The following is a 21585-nucleotide window of genomic DNA, read 5'->3' on the forward strand; positions in this document are numbered from 1 at the left end:
TAGGGAGTAGTAGTTAAAATTCTCTTTTACTTTAGTTTTTACAACGATGTGACATACTGTATTTATTAATTTAATTTCTCAATAAATCCATCTTTGATAAGAAATTACTATCGGAAAAGGTTGAATGACAAGTCGGCAATGTGTGTTGCTGGACTTTAGCTGGGTGCACATGCATGTCTTCGATTCTCATATTTGGTCAATTATATCAAACAACGTGATCAACTAATATTAAGTACTAAGTACTCCTATATTACTCATTAATTAGAGTTTAATTATATTACTTACAATTAAAAGTTAATTGAGATAAGCCCTATATATAAATGTAATTATTCTTTTCTAGACTTATGTTTGGTAATAATGAGAAATGGAGTACTACTACTTTTGGATAGTTAAAAAATGATAGTCGGTCACCAACTTCACTTCCACAATACATATTTAAATTTGAGAAAAGTAAAGACATAAATGTAGTACTCCATTTCTCGTACATCTATATTCTTTTGACACAATTTTATGAATCCAAAATATATTTAATAGGCATGAGATGAATTGATATCTTACAAACCAAATATAGTAAGACGACTTAAAAAAAGGAATACAACGAGTCTCAGTTTCGACATAAAATGAAATAACTCAGGTAAGTACTCCCTCCGTCCTACTTTAGGAGTCCCGATTGAGTTCGGCACGGGTTTTAATAAATATAAAGGAAAGTTGGTGAAACAAGATAGTGAAATGTGAGTCTTATTTTTATATTTTAGTTTAATAATAAAACGTGAATGGAAAAAGGTGAGTGGAATGTGAGGCCTATTACCAATTATGGAACATTCCAACTGGGACTCTTAAAGTGGGACACTAAAAAATGGTAAATCGGGACTCCTAAGGTAGGACGGAGGGAGTATTACTATAAGGTTATGAAAAAGTTACGACTCAACTAATAACATGGGATTTTAACTTTAGCTATTGAAATCGATTATTGGGAATTTGGCTGATGATTATCCATTAGATATATTTAAATATTGTGAAGTGAAAATATAGAGAAAGTATGACAAGCTGTCGGCTGCACATTCCTCTATTCATATTTGACTGTTGACCGTTTGTCACTTCCATCAACAGCAGTCAACAGCAGACCCAAAACAGTGCACAGAATCAAAAACTTTCGGCCTACTGTTGATAAAAAATTAAACTAATTTTTCTCCTTGATTTATTGCTGTAAAACAAATTAAATTATTACTAATTCTGTTTGATAAATATTACTAACATAATCCAAATTAAAATTATTTGTTCTATTTTGTATTGTACTTAGAGAAAAAAAAAATGTTGAGGCAGTTTACTTGAGAAACATTTAAGTTTGCTATTCAAACCAACAGGTAATCCTACAATTTATATGCTTAATCAATATTAATGCACAAATGAAGAATTTATGTAAAAAAAAGGGGGGGGGGGGATTATATTAAATAGTTATTACAAAGTAGTACCAGCACTGAGACCACATATATGTTACTCCATAAAACTACATAATCAAGAAGCGTAATTATTGTTAATTAGTACTAACTAATTGCTCTATCCAAACTATGATGTCGACACACAAGTGAAAAGAAAGCAATGCCACGATACCTCTTATAACAACTAACAATAAGAAATCAAGAATGGTGTAGTAACAGCTCAACAATATTTTTACTTGAACGCAGAGAAAATTATCGATATATGGTATCATAATAAATAATTAAAAAAATCGGATTCATTTACTATTAAAGAAAATATATAATAATATTAGATGTCTGAAATATCTTAAATATAATAATAACAATATTTCAAAATCCAAATTTTAGAAATTTGGATTTTTGATAAAATCTGATATGAAATTTGAATGCTCATCCATCCACAAGTTGGATTTTTAAATCACTAAATGGCAATGTTGTAAAATGAAAAGAAAGTAAGTGATTTGAAGACCAAATAAAAAGACAGACATGTCCAAAATTATGTGTAAAGTAGAAAAATCTAATGTAAAAGAATTAATGTACGTGTGCATGCGCGTGTGTTGGTGCTGGTTCCAGCTCCTCCTCCTCCTCCGATCACAATTTCAAAGCCTTGATTAATTGACAGTAGAGGTGGGCTTTGGTTGTCCTGTCCACACTCACTCACATCACATTCCCTTTGACCACTAACCCAACCATGGTTAACCAAACCTAACCCTTCAACCACACGTGTGGTGGATGAGGATGCAACAAATTACAAATCCGTCAGAATATAAATATGCCCCTCTGTTCTCCCCTCCTCTCTTCCCAATTCCTCTATATATACCCACCAATTTTGCACTCCTCTCTTTCATCCATTTTTCATCTTCATCAACATGCCTGCTACCTTCAATTTAGAGCCGTTGGATATCTCACTGCATATCCCTCACCATTTCCGCTGCCCGATCTCGCTCGAGCTCATGCGCGACCCGGTCACCGTCTCCACCGGTCAGACCTACGACCGCTTAACCATAGAGGCGTGGGTGGCCACCGGCAACACCACCTGCCCCGTCACAAGGCAGCCCCTCATGGATTTCAATCTCATCCCCAACCACACGCTCCGCCGTCTGATCCAGGATTGGTGCGTCGCTAACCGCTCCTTCGGAGTCGAGCGGATCCCCACTCCGAAGCAGCCTGCCGAGCCGGTTTTGGTTCGTAGTTTGCTTCGGCAGGCTGCTTCGGGTCCGTACGGCCTTAGAGTTTCGTCGCTGAGGAAGTTGAGATCGCTGGCGCGTGAATCCGATAAGAACAGGATTGTGATCGCGGCGAATAATGCTCGTGAGGTGATGATGTCGATTGCGTTTGCTGATGTAGGATCGGATCTGCGGCATGATTCGCTCGCGGTGCTCTCGGTGTTGGCTTTGACGGAGGAGGAGTGCGTGAGCGTTGGATCGGATCCGGATCGGATTGGATTTCTGGTGAATTTACTGTTCCATTCGTCGATTGATGTTAGGGTTAATTCCGCGGCGGTGATTGAGAGCGTGGTGGCGGGGATCCGATCGCCGGAGCTGAGGACGGAGATCAGCGGCGCGGAGGGGATTTTCGACGGAATCGTAGGGATTTTGAATTATCCTTTCATCCATCCGCGAGGGGTGAAGGTCGGGATCAAGGCGCTGTTCGCTCTGTGTTTGGCGAAGCAGCACCGGGGGAGGGCGGTGGCGGCGGGAGCGGTGGAGGCGCTGGTGGAGAGGCTGGCGGAGGTGGAGAATTGCGGCGATGCGGAGAGGGCGCTGGCGACTGTGGAGCTGCTGTGCCGGATTCCGGCGGGGTGCGAGGCGTTCGAGGCGCACGCGCTGACGGTGCCGCTGCTGGTGAAGGTGACGCTGAAGGTATCGGGGCGAGCGACAGAGTACGCGGCGGGGGCGCTGCTGGCGCTGTGCTCGGCGTCGGAGAGGGCGCAGCGGGATGCGGTGGCGGCAGGTGTGGTGACGCAGCTGCTGCTGTTGGTGCAGAGCGACTGCACGGAGAGGGCGAAGCGGAAGGCGCAGATGCTGCTTAAGTTGCTGCGGAACTCATGGCCCGATGCGTACGTCGTCAAAACGGAAGATTTCGCCGGAAGCGACGTCGTTCTATTTTGACATTTTTTTTTCTGACATTAGAGGATTAAACAATCCTCTTAATTTTTTGTAATCGGAGAGGTAAATTGCAACGTTTTAATACTAGTGATAAAAAGTGAAGTAGATCATATTAATTAGATGAAGGAAGTGTTGATTTTGTAATTAAGATTGGTTTACTCATGCATGTTACTCTTATCTACAGAGCAAACCTTCAACTTTTCTATGTCCATTTTCCAACTGGAAACATGAATTAATTACTTATGGAGCATTAATGAATTTGATTGAAATTTATATTAATTAAATAATAAACCATGCTATCACTCTCTTCGTCTGCCACGTAATGTTTCAATTGTCATTTTAGAATGCCCACAATTTAAAATCTCATTTACTTTTTTTCAATTTAGGCACCATCTACTAAATCATTATACACAATTTACGTTTCACTAAATTTTTCTACCTACTTTTTATTATATTTCTTAAAATTTGTGCAAATCAAATTGAGACTATAAATAATAGAGGGAGTACTATAGTATAATTAGAATGAAGACTATATATAGTGAAGAGAATTTTGAACTTTGACATATACTCCCTCTGTCCCATTAAAAATGAAACGTTTTCTTTTTTTGATTTTCCCATTAAAAATGAAACGCTTCTTAAAATGGAAACAACTCTATCTATACTTTTTCATCTCTCTTACGTTACTCTCTCTTCATTAACTCACAAAACAACACTATATAAAATCTCGTGCCGATTTCCAAATGTTTCATTTTAAGTGGGATGGAGGGAGTACTATTGTCATGAGGAATAAATCAAATTAATTTCGAAACATCGTTAACATTAGTAATTTCTTTAATTTGGCAAAACTATTGAAGTGGAATTGAACAGTGAGAATCTTGTCCTGATGGCACCTTAAAATTCACAACTTTGACACATGACGTCAGCGTAATGCAATATGGCGCTGGCACGCATATTTATAACCTAAAAGTAGGACAAATCTAACCAATAAGGAACATAATAATTTTTTGTATATAGAAGTGAATTTGGTCTCTTTCCGAAATTTCCAAAACTAGGCCATGAATTGTACAGGTGGGTATTCGCGCCACGTGGCTTGTTTGTTAAAATTAAGGTAAGTTGAAACTTGAATTGATACTTGGTTGAATGAATTTGAATGGTGGACCTATTAGAACAAGACAATGATTTGAGGTAAGGTAAATGAGACATGAGACATCACATATATTAATGTGAGAGGCAATAAAACTGATGGTTCAACATCCTTTGACCAAAGACTGCCACAGCTGTCTATTACCAACAATGACATGTCAGCAAACAAACACAATAGGTGGGGCCCTTCCAATATTGAAAATTTTGAAACCCTTTTATTGAATAATAAATAGAGTATAATTATTCTGTTTATTTTTTTATGATACATGTAGTGTACTATATTTTGAACCCATTAGTAACATCATTATACTAATTCACATATCTTGTAGAAAATGTATTGGAAAAGTTGATTGAAAAAAAAGCTTGTAAAGCCTTCCTCATAATCTATGAAAGAAGTAGTTCACTTTATATATTTGATTGAAATGCCGAATTATGTATGAGTTTGATAGGTGGGCTTAGGCAAGAAATACTATGTAGAAAGTGAACTTTTTGGAAATGAATATATTAGTGAGAGGTAGATATATATGAATGTGGTAGGGTATCATGTTTGGTGAATTAGACCACACAAATGGAATCTCACATGGGCTGTGGATCTTTTTGGATTTGTGGATGCCAAGTTGTGGTCATATACAAAGACATACATCTATTTATTATTAAGGCCACCCACAAAATGAAAAAGAAAAAAATCCTATACCTTAAGACAGTGATACATTCTTTACTAGAACCATCAGTGGAGCAATATAAATTTTCCCTTTATTCCTATTCATCTTCATCATCCTATTTTTTTTCTTTTTTCTATTTATCTAAATATTTTAAAGGTAAGTTTCATTTGATCTATCTTTATTGCTTCCAATTGAGCTTACTAATTAAAAAAATCAAATATTTATATTATATTCATACATTATCTTCTTATCTAGATTTTAAAAATTATACAAATAAAAATCCATGTACCAATTAAAGCAAATAAAATTAGACATTCCATAAATATAACAGCTATTTTTCTGTTGGGATCTATTGCAGCGGCCCAGTATGGATTTTGAATTAAACAAAATCAATGCCACCCAATTCTTATATATTTTCGAATGCCCAAGCCTTAAAAACATTGAGTTAACTAGTTAAGGTATGCCATCAAAAGATTATTTGCAATAGCATAGTTTTAGAGAACAGAGGTTTATAGATGCTACTATTGATTTCTTGAGAAAAAGATTAGTCCTGAAAAGTAGTATAATTTCTTAAGTTGAATCTCTATGTATCTCCCACCCTTCTAACCTCTCTTTTGGGCCGTACGCTTACTACAAAGTACAAATTGAAATGCTAATTCGAAAGGTTTTATCTTGAAATTCCACTGGGCCATTTTTTATTTTGCATGTATTTTGTCTACCGAATTCATAAATGCTAGTACAAAAATTGCTTGTTAAAACTGTTTCACAAGGTTTAGTTTAATCGAATTATATGAATTCCCTTTGCTTTGTTGTGGTTTTGAGTTTGAAAAATCCATCGACCCAAATGCATGCTCTAAAGGCTGATTTGAAGACCTATCAGTTTCTTATCTGGCTTCATCATATCAGTAGTTTGTTGTTGTGGAAACCATATATAGATCTAAAGACAAAAATATAGTCTCCATTTGGTTGCTAAGCACTGGATCTTTATTTTGAGCATAAGGAAACATGGATTTTGATGCCATGTTGAATTACAGATTTTGATACCAAAATATGTTGGGCATGGGAAGTGAAATATTGTGTCTTGCTGCACTTTTGATATATATATATATTGAGAGAGAATTATATTTACAGATATCGGTTCAACTGTCTTTTGCAATTCGGGAAAGAACCGGCAAAGAAAAGCTGAATTGGAACTTATTATTACGCTCTACTCAATTACATAAAAATAAAAACCGAATAATAAAAAAACTACTGAAAACCGGACCGCACGACATTGCCTCGCAGGCGCGCTTGCTGCTGCTGATGGGGTGGATCGGGCTCATTGTCCTATCGCGGCGGAGAGTCGGGGGCGAGGCGAGTGTGGGCCCGGGACGGTATCAAAATTCCTTCCCTGAAATACCGCAAAAAGAAATTTAGGAATTAATCCAAAGCATGAGCTCAGCTGCAACTTTCTTGTACGTTTCTTCCACATGAAATGATGCCCCCTCAGCCAACTGCTGCTGCACAGCTCCATTTGCCTGCTTAACAATTTAACCAAATAAACAAAATTGTATTGCAAAAACCACTTTCATCAAATCAATTGCAAAAAACCCTAATTCACAAATAAATTTTTTTTAACTAATTGCTTAGAATAGCTTATAATGTCTTACTTACCCTGATATGAACCATGTAGTTTCGCAAGATGGAATCAGACGAGATGTGGGCAGAGACGAGGTCGAGGTTGTAGTTGTCCATCACAAGCCCGAGATAGGCCATCATCCCGGTCTTTGTAGGGCTGCAAACAATGCTGAGATGGGCATCAATCCCACACACATTTAGCACTACATTTGTAGAAGCCCATGAAGTGAAACTGGCCCGGCCCGAATGAGTGACCGGAGGCGGAGGCTGCTGGCTTGTCGATGCTTGATCCGCCATGAACGCCTCCCGTGACTGGCTGGTGATGCCGGGAATATCACAGCTGGCGAGATTGATGTTTCCTCCTTTAAGCTTCTTCTCCTTCTGCTTTTCAAGTTTTTCGAGGGTTTTCTGCATCTTCTTGATGTGTTCCACTGCTTCATCAACTAGGGTGGTTTTGTCTACCTGCATTCATCCAATTTTCAAATTATTGACTTGATTTTAAATTTTTTGTGTGTGTGTGATTTATCCACCACCATCTTTATTTAGTTAGTCAAAAAAATGGATTCTGTGCTTTTAATTAATGTTATTTCTATATATGCACATAATATTCATTAATGAGGAGGGACAGAAAAATACTAATCCCATCTGCAAAAAGAAATTCACTAGATAATTTTGTAAAAAATTAAAAATATTTTATTTATTGTTTAGTATACATGAAAAGTATGTAAATTGTACATCCATTCAATTCCTACTATATAAAAACTGGGATGAATTAAGGTGTAGGAAAACTAGTTTGTATAAAATTGATGCTTGAGGGTTCTGAGAAATTGAGTGAAGATTGCCTCAAACACAAATCATATGAGAATTAGTATGGAAAGAAATTGATGGTGACATAACATTGAGTGTGTAACTGAATTAGAAGATTCTTTCTTAAATCAACCAAGAAAATTTGGAGAGAGAATAGTAAATTGGAGGGAGAGAGAGAAAGGGTTACCCTGGGGTGGAGTTTAGGGATCAAAGCATGGAGGCTAGCAAACATATCCCTCATCTTCCTCCTCCTCTCTCTCTCGGTCCATATATGTAGCTCGTGTTCATCGATCTCATTCCCGGCCCTCTTCTTCCCCCTGTCATTCATCAGCTGCTCTGCGCCCGTCAAGACCTTGCCACTCTCGATCAGTGTCTTCCCGCCATTGTCTTCGACTGGGAGAACTGGAAACGCCCACGACTGGTCATCGTTCCACATGTCGTGCTCGACTTCTCCGACCATGGTGCCTAGCTAGAGAGAGGTGTGTGTAGTGATGAGAGAAGGAAGGATGAAGAATGGAGGGTTTGGGTAGGATATTTATAGATAAAGAAAAGGGTTAGAGATAGAAAAGCATTATTTGATGGAAGACTCAGTTAGAATCAACCAAAACACAAATCATATGCCTAAATTAAACGACGTTAGTGGTCCCGCCTCACTCAATAATACTCTCTCTGTCCGCTAATAAGAGTATTCAATACGTTTTAAGAAAATAATTTGTGAATATTGGTGTATGTGTTTTTAGTCTATAAATGTTGTTATTAAGGATCCTACTATGTCAAAAATTTGATTTTGATGAATTGGTCGAGTTGTGTCTCTCTAGCACATTGATTGAGTAAAATCTATGAGCATATTTGGATTCCTATACCTTAATTAACAAGTCTCCCAAATATTTAGTTATACATTGGTATATGTATTTTGTAATGGAGTCTCTTTGGTTACATCTATAAAAAACTTTTGTATAAACAAACAAATCTAGAATTCAAATTCTTTACTCCCTTTTTCCCAAATAATTAAATTTAGGAGGTGGATAAAATATAAATCACTTTTGTAAATCTAAACTACGAATCGTGAATTTATTGGGTATTAATGAATTTAAAAATATTTTTTTTTATCTTTGGAAATGATTCTAAGTTCATAGTTCAAGAGAGACTATATTGAATATAAACTTTATCCAACATAAATTTAGCACTCAATTTAAAAATTATGAACTATTTTGATGGATAATAAAATTTAGATTTGAGTTTGAAATTGGGAGGAGGGAAAAAAATTTCAGTACAATTAATTTTTACTACAAATACAATTATATTATACGTTCAATATAGATGTAGATTTGGCCTCAAACCCTAAATATATTGCTTGATGTTTCAAAAATGGCTACTAAATCTTTTCAAGAATAAAAGTTAGGAGTGCTATTTTTAGATATGTTTAGGTTACTATATAATGATACTACTTACCATATGTTAATTTTGTACTTAAGCTCTAACTGACAATTGCTGAGGTGTATATGCGACCTCGAAATTTTCATTTAATTTCAGACAAATCGTAATGCCAATTCTAAACTTACATGCACTCAGGTATTAATGAAAAAACGTTTGGTTGTAGAAGCAAATAGTCAGTTTTTTTTTCATGTCATTTTATTTGATATTTCAAGAAATCGAAACTAAGTCTATACAAATTTACAATTATCTAAAAATAAGGTGTCGTGCAAATGTTGTATTATTATAGAAAATGTGTTACTTTTAGTTGTTTTATATCTGCATGTAATGATTTGTCGTCGTCCATTTTAAACAATATTATCCAACGGTGGAAATTCATATAGTTTTTCAAACCAATTTTTGAAATATTATTTTCACTATTAATTATAGCCAGAGGAATCGGAAAAATGATATTAAATCTTAAAGAAGTATAAGCAATCTCATAAATTAAAAATAACAATATAAACCCTTGGTTTTGAGTTTAATTAAATCAATTTGGGGAGCTGAATTCGTAGTTCATTCTTACCAATTCGTCAAACATAGTTTATATCGAAAATTTATAGTATCCTGTAATTGAATGAACAAAAGTATTAATTGTCAAATGATTGATTAATTAAGAATCCGAGGATTTCATTTATGTACATTCTAATTACTAACATGCAATGATTACTTTCTCTATAAATATGTTGACTCTTTTGTAATACCATATAATGGAAAGAGAAGCTTAAACATTTTCTCAAATTTTTTTATGGCTGGGACTGGGGCTAAATATTTCTCTGCAAAAGTATATTTTAGTTTTCTTATTTTTCAAAAGTGTACTAACGTAGATAAAAAAAAGAACTTTAACCTACCTTTAAAAGAAGAAGAAATCAAATAGTAATAAACAACTAAAAGTATTTAAAAGTATCACTTTATACCTAAAACTACCATTTTATAACGAAACTTATATTTTTTTTATTTATTTAAAAATAACCCCCACTGACTGATTTATTTTTCGTCTATATTTTTTAAAATAAAGCTTATTTTTTTATTGTTGTTACTATTATTTGGATTTTTGTGTAGAGAGAAGGATGGTTGGAAGAATCTGCAAAGCGTTTTGGGTGGTTGTTGATTTTTAGTGTTTTACGGCTAATGCTTGCGTTTCTACAATCATCAAATTTTGTACATTTTCATGCCCTTTTTGACACTCTAGTAACCTCATCACATCACTTGCCATTCTTAAAGATAGAACCATTCTTAAGTGTAGAACCTAAAACTCTACATATTTTATTCATTGGATGAGGAAAAAATGACGGTCAAGATTAAAAATCATACATATTAGACTATGTTTTCACGACATTCCGGACTCAACATGTGAAAAAACTCACATGTTGATGGAAGAATGAATGAAACGAAGAAGAGTCCATGCATGCTTTATTTTTTCACTTCTCTGCATTCACCCATTAATAATAGTTTTGGTTGTAATGGGAAGTTGCTGTGCAAATCAACACCATTGGATTAAAAGATCTAACGACCTCCGTTTGACATTTGTTCTACGTTTAAGAATGGTTCTACGTTTAAGAATGGTTCTATCTTGATCACAATATATATATATGATCAAAATAAAAATGCATTTAAATCCAGAAATGCAGTCCAAATCTTGGCACTAGGATTCGATGATCTAATGGTCAATAATTAATCAAAAACACGGAAGGTTATAATTAAACAATTTTAGGTCATATTATAATATTTGGGTTTAATGTCATGCTAAGATATTATTCTGCGTTTCTGTATTTAAATCTAATTTTGCATGGATCAAAACCCCTTATTAGAAATGAGTCACTCACCCCTTAAAAGGCCTCATAAGGGGAAGGTTATCCACACTTATATAGATTAGATGAGATCTTCACCAAGTCGATGTGGGATAGAATTTAGAGAATTTAACACGCCCCCTCACGTGCCAGGAAGGACATCGGTCTTCCACTCGTGAGATAGATAAGAGATAAAGAGAAAACCATCATCGACTTGGGCCCACTCTGATACCATATTAGAAATGAACCACTCACCCCTTAAAATGTCTCATAAGGGGGAGGGTTATCCACACTTATATAGATTAGATGTGATCTTCACCAAGTCGATATGGGACAGAATTTAGAGAATTTAACAATTCTATCATATAGTATAACAGTTTGAAGGCATGCGTTTATTCTACCATGTGTCATTTTTTCAAGGAAAAAATAGTTTTCTATCTCATTTCATCTATCCCTTTAACATGTCATGTCCTTGATGTGATGTAGTAAATTAAATTTTGTGATAGTTTTGATATAAGTTTGAAAAATTAGTTATAAAATTGATATTTTACTCAAGTAATTGAGATATATTAAAAATTATTGTAAAAGATTGGGATATGAACTTTAATTAACCTCTACATTATTCATGAAGTATTTTGTTGCGCTGTATAACAGGTCATCACCTGCAAGAAACGATGCAATTTTATTAAAGTATAATATTGAGGATTCAAATATAGAATAGGATTGTTGATACATAACACATATATGTAGACATAAAATATAATGCGATACATAGTTGTGTTCATATATTGTGTTCATACATAGTTGTAACTGAATTATATTGTGTTCATAAAAGCATTATGATGCGCTGGCTACCAGGTCAGCACCCATTAGATGATACATCTCTATTAAAGTATAATTTTATGAATTCAAATATGTGAATAATCTTATTGATATGTTTACATATATGACACGATACAGAGTTGTAACTGAATTACATTATTTTTAAAAGTATTATGTCGCATTATCTAACAGGTCTTTATGAAAATATACTTTGACAGATTAGAATATGAGAATTGTCATTTCAAAATCAAGAATTTAAAAGAATAGTCGAACTAATTGATTTAACTAAGCATGCAGGCATATATATATATATAAACAAGTCACAAATTTTATCATATTCAATTTGTCACTTGGCGAGTAAACTTGTAAATTATTTGATAACTGATTATACATATAATTTTATTTTATTAGTTATAATAATATAACTAAACTTATTTATTATAAAAATAATCGATTTTGTCTTAAACACAAAATAAATTTACTAGTGGTGTTCTCTTTAGTAGTATGAAGAACTTACAATGGTGTCTGTGTGCCATAAATATTCTAATGTATTTTGCCAAAATATAGCATAAGAGCATCTCCTATGGCGCCCCTCCGGTAGGACGTCCGGTCGGACACCGGGAAGGGCGACGGGACGTCCGCCGTTGGGAGGTCGGAGGTCGGATACGGACGTCCCGTGAGGACGTCGGGTGTCCTCGGACGTCCCCGGGAAGGGCGGGTGGACGGGCGCCACTGTGGCGAAGGTCGGACGTCCCGGTCGGACGTCCGATATTTGATTTTTTTTTTTTTTTTTTAAATTCTATATATACGGCTCGTTGAACTTCTTTTCATTTGCACCACTTGTGTTAACAAGTTTCTCTCTTCTTTTACTACAAATTTCATTTCTACTTAATGGAGAACGATAGGAACTCCCCGGCCACGAGCGAGTCGCAGACTCCGGCGTTTCCCATAGATCTGGAGGGAAACTCCCCGGCCACGAGCGAGTCGCAGACTCCGGCTTTTCATTTGCACCACTTGTTTTTTTTTTTATGTTTTATGACTTTGTATGTTTGCCCTTTTCAAGTATTTCCCGTAATTTTTCCGTATTTTGCTTTCCCGTACTTTTTGTTTATGTTAAAATTAAATTATTGTGATTTTTTTAATTGCGGGATGTCCTAGTGGGAAGGGCGATGGGAAGGGCGGATATGCAGGGGATGTCCTAGTGATGTGGCAGTGGGGTGGGATGTCCTAGTGACGTGGCAGGAGGTGTTTTTGGGATGTCCTAGTGGATGTCCGAGTGGGATGTCCGCCCACTGGAGATGCTCTAACATCCTATGTACCTGATTACGTGGCTTGGGACCCACTGTCATAACATTCCAACCAGAAAGGAATTTTCCTTTCTAAAATACAAAGAAAATTGAAAAGACTTAAAAGTTTTTTTAATGAAATGATTCGATTATCGCTCGAAAATGTATATGACTCAACTGTGGAAGAATATCAGTTTTTCACAAACTTCCTTAATTTCCTATTATTACGTCTGCGGATTTAAAAATTATGCGTGGAACAAGAAAAGTCATTTTCATCTTTTTATCCCTTAATCCGGCTTTAATTTGAACTTTTATCTTTTTCATTCACTTCAATTAATGGTTTTTAGAAGATTATTAGGTTGTCCACTGATGATGTGGCGAATTTTTGATGGGAATAAATGCAAGTAATAAATGATCACAACACGGGAAATTACGTGGTTCGATTTACTGAGGTAAATCTACGTCCACGGGAAGAAGAGAGGGCAAATTTGTATTGCTTGGTCTCGCTTACAGATTACAATACTGATTCGCTATAAGATTCAGGATCTAGAGAGCTTAACCCTCGTCTATCTGATCTATGTTCTATTTATACATTCGAACTAAGATCGTGGTTTGCAGCCCTGGTAGTGGGGTTGATAACTGCTTAATACCACTAAATAGATCGTGGGTGTAGTGGAGGTGGAGGTCGTGGAGATCCTGCATGGGTCCACTATCTCCTTGTTCGGTCGAATACTGAGACCGAACTGCTGGGACCGAACTGCTGAACTTTGCCGATCAGCTTTTGCCGATCTGAGAGTTGAGCTCGATTGGTCGGCTTTTACCGAGCTATGGGCTGTGACCGAACTCTTTGGTTGTGCCGATCTGAGAGTTGAGCTCGATTGGTCGGCTTTTACCGAGCTATAGGCTGTGACCGAACTCTTTGGTTGTGCCGAACTGATACTCTTTCTTGGGTTTTGGGCTGATGGGCCGTCACTGCTATTGGGCTCGCAATTATTGTTTAGTTGTTTAGTTCGTATCCCATCACCACCCCCCCCGAAAAGCGAAGTGAATCACTTCGGCATTTCGGATAAGTGTAAGGGGGAGGCTGACGTCAGGGGACGTGCTCCGCACGTGTCTGCATTAAATGTGACAGCAAATCCGGCCAGAGAATCCAGAAAAAGTGGGATTTGAAACGGTGCGACGAATTTGAAATGCCTTTGCGAATCTGATAAATATTTCCTCTCTTCATCATTGGAATACTTTTGCGATTATTTCTTCTGTATTCTCTCCCTTTTTCGAAAAATTTTCTTCTGCTTCTTCAAGACTTTCTTCAGACTTTCGACCATCAGAGAGTAAGAATCATGTCTTCTTCTTCTGAATCTGTTTCTGAATCAGGTAGCGGTAGGAAGGGGGGTAAGGGGTCTTCTGGCCGGAAGAAGTCCGGGGAGAAGACGGTAGAATATTTTCCGAGCATTTTGAGTAAGGATACTGTGATATCCTTACACGGAAAATATTTTCTACCTGGGGGTTTAGTGGTAATTCCCTACGACCTTCATAGGGCTGATTCGCCGCCGGAGGGTTACGCCACCGTTTACGAAGCCTGCTTGGAATGCGGGCTTCGTTTCCCTCTTCCCCCTGCCTTTGTAGAGCTTCTTGATTTTTTTCAACTCCCTTTAGGTCAAGTGACTCCGAATTCTTGGAGGCACTTATCGGCCTTTGCTGCCGAACTGCGTAGATTAGGAAAGGATCTGTCTCTGAGGGCAATCCTTACTTTCTTTCAGTTTAAGAGGAAGGGGTCCTGGTTTTACTTGATCCCTTTACAGCCCTTTAGAGCCTTTTGTAAAACCAAATGGCCGAAATGGCAAAATCGTTTCTTTTTTTACAATAGGACAGCGGCTCCGGGCTTTCCCTGGAGAGGGCCGAAGTCCGTAATTCCTCATCCTCGGTTAGAACCGTTGAACGAGCTCGAGGGCGAGCTCAATAAGATTCCTATGATTAGGAACAGTACTCGGAATCTGAGCTCGTCAAGGGTGACTTCGTGTTCGATATCTCGTCTTCGGACGAAGAGACTGAGGGTGAGGATTTCTTTTTTATGCTTTACTGCTTTAACGACGAAGACTAACTTTGTTTTCTTGCTTTTTGGCAGTGAACATGCTAAACAAGCTCGGTCGCAAATCCTCCGAATCTAATGAGCCGGAGAGACAGAAAGCCACCGGCTCGGCGTCTGATGCCGAGAAGAATCCGAAAAGGCAGAAGACCTCTTCTTCGGATCCAAAAAAGCCGGAGTCGACTTCGGCAAAGGGGAAGGGGAAGATTCAGAAACCCCCAAGAGCGCCGGAGAAAGACATTGTCTTGGCGGCCCCTTCGGAACATGTCTGTGAGCCTTTTGCATGGCCAACGGACTTTGTAGAGGTGAATTCTCTTCTTGATTTTCTGGCCTTGCTTTTTTCCTATATTTTTTGTGGCCCCTCTGTTGACTTTTTCCTTTTTCCATTTTCAGAGGAACAATATGCTCTCCAAGCTCGTCGCCGTTGAACTCTCCAAAGCGTCCAACGATTATGCTGAGATGCAGAGGAAGTTGAATGCTGCTCGTCACCAGGCCGAACAGGCTCGGGCAGACTTTGAGAAGGCAAGGGCCGCTAGGATCTCGGCTCAGGATGAAGCTCAGCGTGCCAAAAACCAGCTCATCATCCAGAGAGAGCAATCTAAACAGAGGGAGGCTGCCGCCGTGGTTGCTCAGGGGGAGGCTCTCCGTGTTTTCGCGGAGAAACTCTTTTTGAGCAATCAATTTTCGGCCTTTATCGGTGATCTGCTGAAATTGATGACCGATAACGCTGAGCAGGGACCCGAAGTCGTCCTGCCGCTGTATGGCCGAGAGATTGCAGCTCGTCTCCAGAGTCTGCCGCTCCTTGAGGAGCTTGCTTCTTCCTCGGTCCTGCTCTCTGCTGAAAGAGTCCGTAACTGCCGCGCTGACCGGGACGAGAACATGGAGGCCATCTTTGCCTCCTTGGGACCTGTTTCACCCGCTTCAATCTTTAACGAAGAGGGTGGGCAGGAAAACGAGGCCGGCAAGGAGACCGAGCAGACGGATCAGCAGGCCGGCGACGGGCATGCCGAGCAGGAGGTGCAGCAGATCGGCGATGGGGCACCGAGCAGGCTGGAGGGAGTAGGGAGGCCGAGGCTGAAGCCGAAGTAGACAAGGAGAAGGAGGCTGAAACCCACAGAGGAGCCGGAGACGAAACTGGCGGAGTATGATTTCGTCTCCCTTCTCTTAGTTTAGTTTCTTTCTCTCCTTGTAAAATGGCCTTGAAGCCCTCCTTGTGTAAAAAAATTTCTTGTGAATGAAAAAATTCTTCTTTCTACACTCGTGTCTTCTTTATAGCTTTTCGTAATCTCTTTTACTCCTGTTGTGGTTTACTGCCTGCTCGGTAAGTCAAAATGCCGAACTGACATAGCTGCTTTGTATTCTTAACTCTAAGGAGCTGGAGGTACTTCACTGGAACCGGCTATACTCTTCGGCTTTAAACGAAGCTGAGAAAAAAGCCATAGATGACCAGGTGAAGTATGACGAACTCTTGGCTCGGTTGGTGGAGCTGGAGTCCAACAATAAGGACTTAAAGTCCATAAAGAAAGATCTGGATGCCGAGCTGAACACTGTCATCGCTGAGAGGACTGCATATGAGGATTTCATCTGCGGGCGCGGGGGAATGACCATATCTGAAGTTCAGAATCAAGTTGATGAACTGTGGGAGGAGCTTCATGTACTCCGGAAGAACAATGCGCTGGAGAGCTCGGCTTGCCAACAAGTTGTGAAGTCATTGCGGCGCTTGGCTTCTCGGTACGACATCATTCTTTCCCGGCGTCCCTCAATCGAGAGATTCCTTAGGCGTTTCCCGCCAACAGATGCTCACACTCCAACTCAAACCTCTAATCCACTTGCTCAAGATTCTACTCCAAACCAACAACGGACTCAGGATGAACCGGAAACGTCAAGACGAGAACGTACTCCAAGTCAGCAACGGACTCCGGAGCAACCGGAAATGTCAAGACGAGAACGCCCTGAAGTTCGTAGAGGAGTTGTGATTATGAGTGAGCAAGATCAGCGGATGCTTCGTGAAGAGACTCTTCGCCGCCGAGGTGCTAGAACTTCCCGGACTCAGGGAAGGGGCGGTAGGTCGATCAGAGCATCTCGTCGACCTACTTATTCTTCAACTGTTCGGAACACCCGAACTCAGCGTCATGAGGATTTTTTGGATAGGTGGCTCAACTTTAGCGACCGTGGACAGTAGAATAGTCCTTTGTAATGGTGTAACGCCTTCTCGTAGGGCAGCGAAATTGTATGCCGAACAAGACTTAATAAATGAAATTTTTTCATTTCGCTTCTATCACTGCGTATTTACAGTTCAGCGATTTTTTATTTCATTTATTGTACTCGTCCGCGTCTTATGAAGAAAACTCTTCTTTGGCCGGACTCGTCCTCAGTCTTATGAAGAAAAATCTTCTTTGACCGGACTCGTCTTCGGTCTTATGAAGAAAACTCTTCTTTGACCGGACTCGTCTTCGGTCTTATGAAGTAAATTCTTCTTTGACCGGACTCGTCCTTGGTCTTATGAAGTAAACTCTTCTTTGACCGGACTCGTCCTCGGTCTTATGAAGAAAACTCTTCTTTGACCGGACTTGTCCTCAGTCTTATGAAGAAAACTCTTCTTTGACCGGACTCGTCTTCGGTCTTATGAAGAAAACTCTTCTTTGACCGGACTTAGTTTGTGTCCTTATTTGGCGAGTTTTATCGCTTTGATTGGACTTTCCCTTTGTGTCATAATTTGGCGAGTTTTATCGCTTGGATTGGACTTTCCTTTTGTGTCCTAATTTGGCGAGTTTTATCGCTTGGATTGGACTTTCCTTTTGTGTCCTAATTTGGCGAGTTTTATCGCTTGGATTGGACTTTCCTTTTGTGTCCTAATTTGGCGAGTTTTACCGCTTGGATTGGACTTTCCCTGGTTGACCGAAGTGGTTTTCGGCTTATTGCAGTCCGTTTCAGACGAACTGCTTGTTTCTTAAGCTGAATTGTGGTCTTGTATCTTCCTTAGAAGCTTGGACTCACAATTGTCTTTAATACATGATCTAAAAAGGGGATCAGCCTTTAAAGATCAATATACCTCAGTAATATTTATAAGAGACAAAACGCACATAGAGACTAAACGCACATAAAGACAAATAAAAAAGACGAAAAAGATTTTAAACTTTTATAAAACGACCAGCATAAAGGACAAATAGAAACATGAAAGCACATATCCCTAGGACCGAACTAGATACAAGACTGACCGGACCTTGTCTCTTACAAATGGAACTTCTTGAGGTTGGAAATATGCCATGTTCGGGGTACTTGTTCTCCTGACATGTGAGTCAATTTATAAGACCCTTTTCCCAGGACTTCTGACACCCGATACGGACCTTCCCATGTGGGTTCAAGTTTGCCCAGCTTTTCTGCTCGGTTACTTCATTGTTTCTCAATACAAGATCTCCCACTTGAAATTGCAGCTTTTTCACCCTTTGGTTATAATACCGGGTTACTTGCTCCTTGTACTTGGCTGCTTTTATGCAGGCCAGTTCTCTTCTTTCTTCGGCAAGATCTAGTTCGGCTCTCAGTCCGTCATCATTCAGTTCTGTTGAGAAATTGAGTGTTCGGGGGCTGGGTATGCCGATCTCAACCGGAATTACGGCTTCAGTGCCGTACACTAGACTGTACGGAGTTTCACCGTTGGAGGTTTTTGGTGTAGTTCGGTAAGACCATAGGACTTGAGGAAGATTTTCTACCCATTGTCCTTTGGCTTGTTCTAACCGAGCTTTTAATCCTTTCACCAAAATACGGTTTGTTACTTCCGTTTGTCCGTTTGCTTGTGGGTGAGAGACCGAAGTGAACCGCTGTTGAATATTCAACTCTTGGCACCAATTCTTGAATGTCTTGTCGGTGAACTGAGTCCCATTATCCGAAATGAGGATATGGGGTATGCCAAATCGGCAAACTATGTTCTTCCAAACAAAATCCAATGCCTTCGAGCTCGTTATCGTAGCTAATGGTTCAGCCTCCACCCACTTTGTGAAGTAGTCCACGGCAACGATCAAGAATTTCATTTGCCGAGGAGCTTGTGGTAGTGGTCCTACTATGTCTATGCCCCATTGCATAAAAGGCCAAGGGCTTTGCATAGCATATAGATCGGTCTGCGGCATCCTTGGGATATTTGCATGGATTTGGCACTTCGTACATTTCTTAACGAGCTGTACTGCTTCTTGTACCATAGTTGGCCAATAATATCCCCATCTCAGAACTTTTTTAGCTAAAGCTCTAGCTCCGATGTGGCTGCCGCACGATCCTTCATGAACTTCTCTAAGGATGTAGTCCGTCTCTTCTGGTCCTACACATTGCAATAACGGTTGAAGGTAGGACTTTCTATATAGGACTCCTTCCTGAAGTTCATACCGAAGTGCTCGGCATGTGATTTTCCGAGCTTCTCTCTTATCCTCGGGCAGTTGTCCTTGATCTAGATACTTTGATATTGGCGTCATCCAGTTCGGCGAGCTGGTTACTGAAAGTACCTCAGCATCATCAATGCTTCTGTGCGGTAATTCCTCCACTTTTGAGCTCGGATATGAGGCCAACTTGCTTAAAGTATCTGCTCGGCCATTTTCCGCTCTGGGAATGCGGATTATCGAAAATAAGAGAAACTTCGGCTAATGCTTTGCGCTTTGTCCAAGTATTTTTTTCATCCTTTCATCTCGGGCTTCACTTGTACCCAACATGTGATTCACTATGACTTGTGAATCACAATGGATTTTGAGAGATTTGATAAATAGACTTTGCGCTAACCGAAGTCCGGCAAGAAGGCTTCGTATTCGGCTTCGTTATTAGTGGTTGGGAATAAGAACCGAAGTGAATAAGTTACCTCGTGTCCGTCGGAAGCGATAAGTAGAATACCAGCTCCACTTCCCCGTCTTATTCGAAGCTCCATCTACGAATCCAATCCAACAGTCCGGCGGCTCTACTTCGGGTTCCTGGGGCTGTGTTGGTTCATCATTGGTAGGGCTTTTCTGTTCGGCAATAATAGGGATTGCTTGATCGAACTTTGCCTCTACCCAGAAAATCTGCCAGGCTTGTCCCTTGATGGCTTTCCGAGGTAGATATTCTATTGAATGTTCTCCCAACTCTATGGCCCACTTGGCAATTCTGCCTGATGCTTCAGGCTTAGTCAAAACTTGCCGAAGTGGAAGATCGGTTAAGACGCATACCTTGTGAGCATAGAAATATGGCCGCAGTCTCCTTGCTGCATTTACTAATGCCAGAGCAATTTTTTCCAGAGGTTGATACCTTGTTTCGGGACCTCTTAATGCTCGGCTTGTAAAGTAGATAGGACGCTGCTTTAGGCCTTCTTCTCGTACAAGTACCGCGCTAATGGTTTGATCTGATGCGCTAAATATAAGAATATCACTTCGGCATCTGTTGGAGCAGAGAGAATAGGAGTTCGGCTAAATAACTTTTGAGTTCGTCAAAAGCCTTTTTCTGTTCGGCTCCCCACTCAAACTTGGTGCCTTCTTCAAAACATTGAAGAACGGCAGTGCTTTCGGCTGCTTGGGAAAGGAATCTATTCAGTGCGGCTAGACATCCAGTTAGCCTTTGCACATCATGTATGGACTTCGGCATTGCCATGTTCTGAACAACTTGAACCTTTAGGGGATTTGCCTTGAGTCCGTCCTTTGAAACCCAACAACCCAGAAACTTTCCCGAATCTACCAAAAAGGTACATTTTGGGATTGAGTTTGAGGTTGGCTTTTTTGAGCACGTCGAGAGTTGATTTGAGATTGTCTTCGTAATCCGAAGTGCTTCTACTTTTAACAACTATGTCGTCAACATAGACTTCAACCTCTTTTCCGATCAGGTGCCGAAATAGCTTGTCTACCATCCTTTGATATGTGGCTCCGGCATTCTTTAAACCGAATGGCATCTTTTATAAGCAAAAATGCCGAAGTCAGTAATGAAAGCCGTTTTTGAAGCATCATTCTCATCCATTAAAACTTGGTGTATCCTTTATACAAATCAAGAAAACAGAAAATTTCGAAGCCTATCAAAGCTTCTACTTTTTTATCTATATTCGGAAGGGGATAGCAATCTTTAGGACAGTGCTTATTAGATCGGTAAAAATCTATGCACATCCGCCATCCTCCTTCTTTTTTCTTGATCATCACAGGATTGGCCACCAAGAAGGATATTTTACTTCGAATAATACATCCGCTTTCAGTAATTGGCGGACTTCGTCATGGATGACTTGATTCTTTCTGCCGCAAAGAGTCTTTGCTTCTGTTTTATAGCCGGACTGAAGATCAATATTAACCGATGTGTAATTACCTCGGAAGACACTCCGTCA

The 21585-nt window shown here is 39.3% G+C and overlaps 2 protein-coding genes across 2 annotated transcripts; one reads left to right on the forward strand and one right to left on the reverse strand.

The window, feature by feature from the left end:
• The first annotated feature begins 2134 nt into the window (after positions 1 to 2134).
• Positions 2135 to 3785, forward strand: LOC121789292 (U-box domain-containing protein 26-like). The gene has a single exon (XM_042187773.1). It carries the CDS (start codon positions 2348 to 2350, stop codon positions 3587 to 3589), a length of 1242 nt encoding a protein of 413 aa, XP_042043707.1. The 5' UTR covers positions 2135 to 2347; the 3' UTR covers positions 3590 to 3785.
• A 3018-nt stretch (positions 3786 to 6803) lies between these two features.
• Positions 6804 to 8275, reverse strand: LOC121789291 (transcription factor bHLH95-like). Its single transcript, XM_042187772.1, has 3 exons — positions 8003 to 8275; positions 7045 to 7470; positions 6804 to 6908 (listed from the first exon to the last, which is right to left on the reverse strand). The coding sequence occupies exons 1-3, from the start codon at positions 8273 to 8275 to the stop codon at positions 6804 to 6806; spliced, it is 804 nt and encodes a 267-aa protein (XP_042043706.1).
• Between the last annotated feature and the right edge of the window lie 13310 nt (positions 8276 to 21585).

The sequence above is a fragment of the Salvia splendens genome, unplaced genomic scaffold, assembly GCF_004379255.2.
Source record: "Salvia splendens isolate huo1 unplaced genomic scaffold, SspV2 ctg200, whole genome shotgun sequence".
NCBI classification, from domain to species: domain Eukaryota; kingdom Viridiplantae; phylum Streptophyta; class Magnoliopsida; order Lamiales; family Lamiaceae; genus Salvia; species Salvia splendens.